The following is a 10,641-nucleotide window of genomic DNA, read 5'->3' as shown; positions in this document are numbered from 1 at the left end:
GAAGTACGCGAGATACGCGTCTGACGAGACACGCATTGCCCAATCAGCGTTGAGCTTGACCCGACGTCACTGGCAGAGAGTAGTGAGCTTGGACAGAAGCATACGGCCGACATCTTCCTTTTTTCTGTGTGGAAATAGTAACATAGTTACGCCATTAAATGCTTTTATGGAAACATTTCTAGCGAGAAATGTGCATTTTACTTTCATAATGTTCACTCGGTGAATGTGAAGGATGTTTGGTTTGATAGTTATGACGAAGAGGGAACGCTCCGTTCACATGCATGGACAGAGTCTCTGGTTACTAAGCAACCTCAACGTCTTGGCGGACTATTTCTCTGCTGGGAAACACACCAGACACACCATGTGAAGTTATTTAACCCGATTATTGTTATTTATATCCGAGATTATTTAATCTAACCCGATCTAAACTCTATCACCCAAACACGGCGGCGTTAGGGTTTCCTACCTCGGACTCCAGCGCAGCCACGGCCGACAACTTTCTTTATTCTGGGTGGAAATAGTAACATAGTTACGCCATTAAATGCGTTTATGGAAACATTTTTAGCGAGAAATGTGCATTTTACTTTCGTAATGTTCGCTCGGTGAATGTGAAGGATGTTTGGTTTGATAGTTATGAGGAAGAGGGAACGCTCCGTTCACTTGCATGGACATGGACTCATCTAGGCGAGTGACGTAGGCGCGTATAGCGCGTATAGCGCGTATTGCGCGTATGCGACCATTTTTGACACAAAATGGTCAAGCAACATTTTACGCGCGTATCTCGCGTAAAAAGTACGCGAGATACGCGTCTGGTGTGGCCGCACCATAAGAGTTGTTGGAAGGAGAGGGGTGTTTTATTCCCATAGCGTCGACCCATTTGTGATTATTTTAAGTACCGTCGTTGTGATGAACGATGTTGTATATGAAATGCGACACATGCAGACGCGGACATCAACCCCTGCACAGACAGGAAAAAAGGTGTACTTTGTGTAAGGTTTGATTTAAATATTGATAGTCGCCTTATCAATTTGATAATACATAATTCAAAGAAGGAAATTACAATTATCAGAAACTGGAATTTGTATAATCCAGATTGATGGGTAGTCTTCATCTAAAGTAAAGATCCCAAGGATGCTCATGTATTGTATTGATATTGTTACATAAAATATTTTTACATAATAATAAAAGCAACAAAAAGAATAATACTAAGGGTCCTATCTGAAAATTATTTACATTTTATTGTTAAATTTCAACCAGCAAAAACACAACTGAACTAAGAAGATGAAACGTTGTTTTCCTATGAACATCCAAAAAGATGATGACGCTTAGTTGTTGACTGAAGACAACTCAAGATTTCAGAAAGAAAATCTGATGGCAATAAATGGCAGTGAATTGTCATTACATTTCAAACAAATGTCAGATAAAAATTAATAATTTAAAGTTACAAGTGACTTTTTCATTTCATTAACTCATATTTGTTAAAATATTTAAGTAGAATCAACTCTTATTGGTTTGAACTTGAAGACCCATGTTTGAACCTGCTCTGCTGGCCTTAAGTATTACATTTTCTCTGATCAGGGCATCTGCATCGAGCTGGAGGATCTCAACTGACTCCAAGTCCAGCTCAGCCTCCCCCGGCAGCACCAGGTACTGGTACTGGTGGCACTGGTAGTAGTGCAGCTCTATGTACCCGCTGTCCGACAGGGGGTCTTTTTCCATCTCCTCGCCGCCCCCCCCCTCCTCGACAGACTCCATGGTGACAAGCTCCTCTGCACAAGAAAAGGCTAATTAGAATTGAAACGATTTGATAAAAAATGAAGAAAGAGCAAAGGGACAAAGACTAGTCTAGAGCCTAATTCTGGGGCCGTCGGTTGCCAAGGTTAAGGAAGGTTGCTGCTATGGAAACGGAACACATATACACCAACCGTTTTACATGCTGAGAGAGCAACAATTAAGTAAACAACCGGTCAGCAGAAGTCAAAGAGGGCTGTTACTCCATTGACAAACCAGCCTGAGAATAATTCAGATGAACAGTATTGAATCCGTCTTACCAGGCACCACTTACCAGTAATGTCAACAGAATCGCACACCATAGAAGCCCCATAGTCAGCTCCTTCCCACCTGGTAGACAGAAAGCAACATAGCCACACTGAATACCTTCTAGATTAAAATAAAACAATTACACAATTACAATACTGTTACTACATAATTTAGAGTTAACAGTTCATTCGTACAATATTTGTGCAATTACTTTTAAACCAACGCCACTACAGAATACAATCAACCTTATATCTTCTTGACCAATGTACTTGGGAACTACATAAAATGTAATGAATAACCATGACTAAAACCACAGCAGAGTGTAGAGAAAAGGTTAGTGTTCACAACAGAGCTGAACATGAACTCATGGATGAAGAGTAGGCAGGTACTCACAAGGCCGGCATGTTGACCAGATTGCTGTTAGTGCTGTGGTAGTGACGGGTCTTCCTCAACACCTCGAGTAGTGATGCTCGATACTCTGGACACACACACCACAGAGATCCCTTCCCTACTACTGACTGAAACACACAGGACACTCGTTCTGTCAGCACTGTACGAAAACAACAAATGCAGTTGACTTATTCTCCTGCACTAAACAGAAAGGTTACGGTGTTTAGATTACGAACCCAAAGCTGCCTTTGGTAAAGTTAGTCAGATAGGGTTATTTTGGAGGTATGTTTTCACCTTATGCAACAGTGGGCACCTACCTTGCTTTTGTCCCGCTGGATCCTCCTGAAGCTCTTGCTCAGAGACAGATTGTGGCGGACAGAGTTCCTCCATCCACCAGAAGCTGTCCCGTAGTAGGGAAAGCTGTTGATGATCCACTCGTAAATCCCTTTCACCGGAAGCAACTTGTTCGGGGAGTCCTCAATCGCCATGAAAGTCAGACTGCTGAACGAATAGGGAGGCTTGTTCGAGGAGGGGGATAGTGAATAAGCAGACATGAAGGCCGGAGGCTTCTCTGGTAGTTTGGACAACAGGTTGATCTTGGGCAGAGGCTGAAGGGGTAGCAGGTTGCTGCCCCTTTGATGCAGCCAGCTCAGGCAGGTCAAGTCGTCGTGGGTGGATGTGGTTACGGGGCTACGGCATTGTGCATTATGTTCATCTAAGCAGTGGGAGGATGAGTTAGAGAGAGGGGAAGACTGGATGGATTCTAAGGTAGTGGGAGAAAATGAAGTGTGGGATGGGGGAAAGGGAGAGGTCTGCAAGGAATAGAGAGGTTGTGATCCAGCAAGAGTGGTTGTTTGAGATGATATTGTATCAGAACTAGCCTCCATCATGCTCCAGGTGCTAAATGCACTAGCTCATTCTGTAGTAATCCTGTTGGAATATGAGAAAAAGGCAATATTTATTTGGATATTACAAATTGAGCACTTGGTTTATAGTGCACCCTATTATCACCCCCTCCCTCCATCATTTCATTATCAAAAGTCTGCATCGGCAAATAAGAGGTCGGCCAGCGACTTCAAATTTAAAATGTTTCAGGTTGATGGTTGACAAAAAAATGTTGGGACAGGATACTCAAGTAACTTTAGCCTGGATTATACGACGTATCTAGACGCATGTACACACTCGTGGGTAGCCCTTATACACATTGTCATTGAGGCTGGAACGTTATGTGTAACAAATTCATTTATAAACACTCGTCAAGGCAATAGGGAAAGGCTCATGTCTCCAATATGGAGCTCAACATGAAAATGGCGCTGCAATATAAAGTTACATTTCGTCCGCCTTTTGCGATCACCTGGTGAATTTCTTTTTAACCGAATAAAATCTTGAAAGTTACCTACCAAATACTGTCTCACGGCACAGGCAAATATCTTTAGAACATCGTTTTGTTTAAAATACGTTATTTAAAAATCACATTCAGTCACATTTCTCTCTCCGTTTAGGTTCGCTGACATCGGTCCCGTACTGTGTATCCATGGAGACCAAAAGGACGCTTTGCAGTTTACGCGCACGAGGCTCGTCCATGTAGATATCTTGACAGTTTAGTATGCTTTCATTGAGCTTCTCTCTACATCTGACATCTCGGTGGTCTAATATAAAAGACGTGCACGGACATATTTTAGGTGAAAAAACATTTTTAAAGAAGGCCTTTAATATATAAACAAAAGTTAAAACGGTAAATAACTGTTTTCTAGAAAAAAACTATAAAACAAAATGATAATGCCGTTTTTATAAATAAAAATAATACCCAAGACAATATCAGACAACTGATGGTAGGCCTATTGATTATGAAAACGTGATTAGATAAAGTTACTCAGATAATGTGTGTATATTGTGAGGATTTGTGAGTACCAGGAACCACTGTTTGAATACAATTTTATAAATATTTTATATTTATAAAGGCGAAGATGGAATCAAAAATCCCTTTGAAAATCACAATGAAAGTCTTCAACTAAAATGCTGTCGATCAGAAAATACGCATTTTCCAGTGAAGCACAATTTGTAAAATACAAGCTTTTAGTAGGCAATATTAATTTACTGTGCTGGTAAATCAATGAAAATGCCATCAACACTTCAAACAAGCTCACAAGAATCTCAACATTTATGTTTTATAAGTTGACAGGGGATCATAACTGGCAGGTGTATTCAACTTTTAATGAATTAAGCACATGTCTTAATGGCTTAACAGGGGTCTTCTTAGATCCAGCACGATTAGCCTTTGGTGTGATCTGCCCCTTATTGTCACCTGACCAAGTGTGAGGTTAGCCAATAGATTATGAATGGCTGAAAGGCAGCGGTAGCCACTGTGATATAGAGGCGGAGTCGAGGTTTTGCACTGGCTCCCGCACCCATCGAATCAGTAGACAGTGAGGAGAGAATCTTCATTTTCAACGAGCGAGCCTGAGGGGGGGAACACCGTTTTGCTTCAGTTAACACATAATTCTTTGAAATGTACATAACAAAGAAAAGGAACTCAAGATGTTTACCAAATGAAGTTAACAAAACATAGAACATTTAAAAGAGTCACAGTGGGACAGCAGCAGCTCAGGTCTAGTCTCTTCAGGTAATATCTATGATATAGACAATTCTGTGAGAGTGTAACAAAGGATTAAGGTTCTGCAACCATATCAAATAAATTACAATTGAACTTTTCTGCTGAAGTCACTCATGATACATTTGACTACTAACATGTTAAATAGTGTTATTGTTAATCATTAAATCTGCGTCAGGCTTCAGCTAGCTGCAACAAACCCGGTTGCAAGGGAGAACCTTAAGAGACTCAAAACAATTTGAAATTAACCCCACTGTATATTGTTACAATCGTAATGAGTTTACGTCTAGCCCACTTCCAAATACTATTCTCCAGCTTTGGTTCACTATAGTCCCTGCAACAACCACATATCTGTAGCATTACAGGAATCAGATATAATGCAGAGTAGGCTTGTTGTGAAATAGTTTGTTTAGACCTCTCTTCAACAGTCCGTCAGTAGCAAAGATGAACACAGTTGACAATGGCCTCCCTCTGGCTGAAGCGTGTATTGTAGCTTATTAAATCATTACATAATTGACTAAAACCTTAGATAATAAATGGTTGAAATACTTACTATAAAGAACATGATGGCACAAGAGGACCAGGCAAGAGCCACAAAATAGCCATCACTGCCAAAAAGTAAGCCACTCAACACGGTGAGAATCATCCTAGAATCCACAGGGAGAAAAAAATACATTGTTATTATATATCAGGGCTGGGCAAAGTTTAATTTTTTTCTAACTCAACAAAACGATGCGATTAATCGCATAGTACTGGTGAGTTAAACACATTACACGTAGCGACACATTATCATTCATACAATTCATACAAAATGTACTTATTAAGCAAAAGCTAGACCAAGTGATCTTGAGGGAGTTTTATTGACGACTCAGTATGGGTTGAATATGAAACTTACGGAACACCACAGATTTGGGAATTGTTAACAGGCTGTCACTTACTGCAATTGTAATCAGGGAGTCACTCACTGCAAGTGTAATTGAATGTATAGCAAGTGGAACTAAAAACAAAAATGATTTCTGATATGAATGTTGACATGCTGTGGGCCAAACCTTTCAAAATCAAAGGAAAAAAATAAAAATAAGAAAGAATGTGCATTTATAGTCAATTTGTATTCATCGCAATATCAATTGCAATAGTGCCATCCCTAGTTCCTCAGAAACTGGATTATGTCATCGATGTCGTAAATGTGAACCGGCCCATTACATCATCAACACCACGCCAACGTAAAACCATTTACTCCCATCCGAAGGAGGGGAGTAGCAGGGTGGAGCTGAACTCCACCCTCACATATCAATCCTTTAAACACAATAATGGGTTGCTCAGAAGGAGATTTATAAAAAGGGAGTGATTTGGACTTAACTATCCTATGCCACGCCACCCCCAGCTTAACCTCTTTGAGACAGCCGTGCCCTTAACCGTGTGTATCCTTAACGTGTGCGTGTGTGTCTGGCAGTGATCCTTACGCAACGTATTTGTATCCGCTGTAAGCAAGGAGGTCAAACGTGGAGAGGTCGGTGTGCACGGTGAGCAGGTAAAGACTGAGCAGCATCACCAGCACCTCGATGATGATCCAGACCAGAGCCGTACTGGCACACAGTCCAAGCACCTCTGGACTGAATCTGAAACGGACACCAAGAGTTTATCCAGGAGAGAAGCTTAAAAATTTTAAATATAGAATATTGGGTAACTAGCCCCAACCCTTGAGTTTCAGTAAATAAAGCTTTCAGAAAAAGTCTAGAAGGTACCTTTGTTGAATGCCGAGGGCCATTCCAGCAAGTAGAATGTACGTAATGAACGCCATTGCTAGAAAGACAAACACGACAGTCAACAAACAGAATTAGTAGGCCTATCCCAAAGTGTGGATAAATAGGAAACGTAATTACTCGGTATGTAAAGATCAGGTGCGTTCACGTCATGTCTTGGCGTCATAGGAGTATCCCGATGGTAACGAACTTCCCAGTCCTGGAAACCAAAATAAACACACATTAAACATAGTTACGACACGGAAACATAGCTATTTGCTGGTCATTGCAAGGACATTGTTTAGATGTTTTTGGTGGATTTGTGATAGGATATGGGGAGTTAATGTAGTAAGGTACAATCATTACAGTATAATTATTAACCATTGATTTGAACATAAATATGTAAACTAAAATATCTAGGTCTACCAATACAAAACAATATGACTGCAGACAGTGCAGTACAGTCAGTGGCAAACACGTTGTGCACATTATTGTGTGAAAGTGTACTGTGTACATTGTAAGGGAATAGTGGGGCTACCTTGTTGACATAATTAACAACCCCAATAAGTGAAGAGTGTAGGTTAAGCCCAGCCTCATGTGACGTCGGCCATGGTGTTACATGTGTGATTAATGGCGCGTTTCCACTGCAGGGTGCGGAACGGATCGGATCGCAAAGGTGCGGATCGGGTCGCGTTTCCACCTCCAAAAGTGGGCGTGACCCGGACTTTGCCGTACCCGTTCCGGCCTCGTTCTCGGGACTCCTCCGTTGGGGTACCGAAAACGAGACGAGACGCCTGAAAGGGTCCCGGGAAATTCTAGCTACACACCCCCTCCGTTGATTGGTCGACAGATTCATCACTTCCGGGTGACGTGGGGATAAAAACAAACAAACAGTAGCCTCGAGGTATTATTCTTTACAATTAACATGTCGCGTAAAACGCTTGCTTGGGCGAACAAGGAGGTGGAGACGTTCGTCTGTATTCTTGGGGAGGAAGACGTTGTTTACGATGTTTACGTAGCTGCCGCGGCGATCGACATCCGGCCTACCACAAAGGGTACTGTCGGCGGTGGAAACGCGACCTCGGAACTGAGCTGGGCTATACCGCCCCCTCCCTACCGCACCTTTGCGATCCGATCCGTTCCGCACCCTGCAGTGGAAACGCGGCATAAAAGGACCAGTGGCATAGTGTAGAGTTGATAAGATGCTGGTTATCTTTTTGGATGTAGGTTTGAACATAACAAAACAATGTTGGTTATTAGATATGTTGTACCGCCTCTTGCAGTGAACTAGACAATCTCGCCTGTAGAAACACTAGCCGAGATTACCTGATGTGTGTATGGGAACATTAGGAGCATAAGTTTCTTCACGACATATCTGGTGTCCACGGCAAAGAAATACTTCAGCTTGTTCATGGACATGAATCTGCTGATCTGAAAAGCAGAATACAAAGATTAACTTATTTAGAAATGGCAAGCACGGGCCTGTTAATTAGTACCATGCCCAGAGTGAATCATAAGATATTGCTAACATGGAGAGATGCAGGGGTGCAGTGTCCGACGCTTCAGCTTGTTGGCAAATACAGAAGTATCCTGGTGTATAGGGAATATAATGAAATAAATAAATACCTTAGAGTTCCAATGATACCAAAATAATATTTATTTTGTCTTAGTACGTCTACGATCTTGAACATGGTGAAATTGTTTTTTTTTTGTGTGATATCCAGAGATTATAAATTGCATGCTTTGCCTATAATTATGATTTCTTGAAAAGAGGACGATTTAATTTGTCTATGTAGCACTAAACAAAATCCATGTAGAAATATTCTGAAGCATCAGCCGACAATGTCTGTCTTATGTCAAAATATCAATTATTTCTCTAGGCTTCCTAGTAGTACAGAATGCCAGAAAAGTTGGGGATGGGTGCAGGTAAGAACATGGGTCTGAGCAGAATAAATATTGCATCCCCTCTTCAATGCTATTGATGTTATGAATCTCGCCTTTTAAGTTTAAGGAGTTCAAATAAAAACATTGTTTCGGGCCAAGACCAAATGAAAAACGGCTATGCAGTCCAAATCACCACGGTAATAGATGGGCTTGAACTCTAACTCATGGGGAGAAAACCTGCTCACTATGCAAGAGGAATGAAATTAAGTTTGTCTGCAAGCATCTATTTCACACCAAGTCATTTGGCAGACCATTTTATCCATGGGATTTACAAGTAAGTCTGAGTAACGAGTTCTAAGAAATTAGATTTCCGGCTTTGTTAGTTCAGTGTGCCTCTACTCTAAACATGGCACCCATCCACAGAGGTCATTTTGTAAGACGAAGCATAATTTGTGTTTACCTCTTTGTTAACCATATCCTTTCCCTGATTGGCCAGTGTTGAACCATACATCATGGCGGCATTGGCCATCGGGTCTGCAAAAAGATTGTTTCCTGCAGGGTCTACTTGAGGGCCACCTATGGGGGCTGCCATGCTGTATCCCGGGGTGTAGTATCCCTGACTGTTCATGGCTGGCTGTGAAGAGCTGGTGTCATCAAACAGCAGGGGGTCTGCTGATGGTGGAGGTGCACGGGCTCTTGTTTTTGCTAGGAAAAAAAAGAAACAACAAACAACAAAATAAGAGAGCTCAATACATTTTTTTACTATAATGACAATAAAGATGCTGGAGAAGATGCCAACATTTTAATAATTAATTTTAACTTTAGAAAATACATAAAAAACAAGAGCAAGGGATTCACACAGGGTCCCCCATGCAAATAATATATATGGACTCACTGTATTCACTCACTTTAGATAAAAGCATCAACAAAATGATATGCATTTTAATGTTTAAACTTCAAAACAACTACCGCTCTCATTTTTCACAACCTAAGGCATCGTCAGAACAACATCCCTATAAGCAGTAACCCTATGCACTAGTAACGCTAACCCTGGTAACATCTACACGTTTTAACTACAACAACTCTAGTTCACAGAGCCTGTTTCTGAATCTTACGAACAGATTAAACCTCAAATGTATGCAACTGAATATCGTTCTTACTTGGACGGTACCCATGATGTGGCAGGTCCATGGTGCGCTGACGTCCACGTAAGCTAAACTAAAACAAAAACAGCAATTTAGCTTACATTCGTATTCATTCATACATATACAATGCATTGTCCCAGTTACGTTATTTAATACATGGTCAATCATGTAGAACATACTAAGCTGGCTAACGGATCATCGTTATCGTTAGCAACATGCTAATGTTATTGCTAGTTTTGAGTGTACAGCTACTTTTGACTAAAACAGTAAGAGCCTACGGTGCCCGCTTGTAGGAACTGGCGCATTAGAGTCCTTGTTCATTAAAAGCCTGACAACAAAAGTTTACGTTGAAATTAAGATGCAACAGCATGGATTGGTACAACTACCTACCAAGCTAACGGCAATCGCCAACTACGTGGATTTGCGACAAGTTGGGCCTATTCCACTTTCGCAATGGGGTGGGTTCGGTTGACTGTTGCGTGTGCCTGCGTGGCAAGACGCAAGTACGCTCGGCTTTCCAGGCGCTTCCCTTCATCGGTACTTCCGTGTTGTTCTGATGTAATGCAAAACAGACACAGGACGTTCAGTGCATTGGCTTTTCAAATTGCAGTATGTAGATTACCCATGAGGAGATAACAATGGGAACAATGTGTCTAAAATACAATTAATATCCTTCTACAACGATTTCCAATCTGGAAGGATTTAACCCCACATTAACGTTGCTAATATATCATAGTGTGAATTGCTGACTTTTATTCTAAGTACTTTGAGATTTACATTTTAATCAGAAATATTGTAATGATTCAGTTTGTGTAATGATAAAGATCAC

At 41.1% G+C, this 10,641-nt stretch overlaps 2 protein-coding genes across 2 annotated transcripts; both read right to left on the bottom strand.

Moving 5' to 3' along the window:
- Window positions 1-1,217: 1,217 nt before the first annotated feature.
- LOC115551858 (forkhead box protein N3-like) lies at window positions 1,218-3,962 on the bottom strand. Its single transcript, XM_030367433.1, has 5 exons — window positions 3,831-3,962; window positions 2,748-3,360; window positions 2,434-2,558; window positions 2,066-2,121; window positions 1,218-1,769 (listed from the first exon to the last, which is right to left on the bottom strand). The coding sequence occupies exons 2-5, from the start codon at window positions 3,318-3,320 to the stop codon at window positions 1,498-1,500; spliced, it is 1,026 nt and encodes a 341-aa protein (XP_030223293.1). The 5' UTR covers window positions 3,321-3,360; window positions 3,831-3,962; the 3' UTR covers window positions 1,218-1,497.
- Window positions 3,963-4,121: 159 nt separating this feature from the next.
- yif1a (Yip1 interacting factor homolog A (S. cerevisiae)) lies at window positions 4,122-10,364 on the bottom strand. Its single transcript, XM_030367434.1, has 9 exons — window positions 10,203-10,364; window positions 9,828-9,885; window positions 9,128-9,372; window positions 8,110-8,214; window positions 6,925-7,003; window positions 6,787-6,844; window positions 6,505-6,660; window positions 5,595-5,688; window positions 4,122-4,890 (listed from the first exon to the last, which is right to left on the bottom strand). Exons 2-9 carry the CDS (start codon window positions 9,856-9,858, stop codon window positions 4,732-4,734), a joined length of 927 nt encoding a protein of 308 aa, XP_030223294.1. The 5' UTR covers window positions 9,859-9,885; window positions 10,203-10,364; the 3' UTR covers window positions 4,122-4,731.
- Window positions 10,365-10,641: the final 277 nt, after the last annotated feature.

This window comes from Gadus morhua, chromosome 10, assembly GCF_902167405.1.
Source record: "Gadus morhua chromosome 10, gadMor3.0, whole genome shotgun sequence".
NCBI classification, from domain to species: Eukaryota; Metazoa; Chordata; class Actinopteri; order Gadiformes; family Gadidae; genus Gadus; species Gadus morhua.
Note: the sequence above shows the minus strand (reverse complement) of the source record. Positions and strands in the feature narration are given on the sequence as shown.

Excerpts from the sequence above, each read along its gene's own strand:
- LOC115551858 (XM_030367433.1), bottom strand. The coding sequence starts at position 3,320 with ATGATGGAGGCTAGTTCTGATACAATATCATCTCAAACAACCACTCTT. Across the intron at positions 2,122-2,433 it reads CTGGTCAACATGCCGGCCTT|GTGGGAAGGAGCTGACTATG; the intron begins GTGAGTACCTGC and ends TCTGTCTACCAG. Across the intron at positions 1,770-2,065 it reads CGATTCTGTTGACATTACTG|AGGAGCTTGTCACCATGGAG; the intron begins GTAAGTGGTGCC and ends TTTCTTGTGCAG.
- yif1a (XM_030367434.1), bottom strand. The coding sequence starts at position 9,858 with ATGGACCTGCCACATCATGGGTACCGTCCAA. Across the intron at positions 6,661-6,786 it reads GCCCTCGGCATTCAACAAAG|ATTCAGTCCAGAGGTGCTTG; the intron begins GTACCTTCTAGA and ends TGTCCGTTTCAG. Across the intron at positions 4,891-5,594 it reads GTGCCATCATGTTCTTTATA|GCTCGCTCGTTGAAAATGAA; the intron begins GTAAGTATTTCA and ends TCCCCCCCTCAG.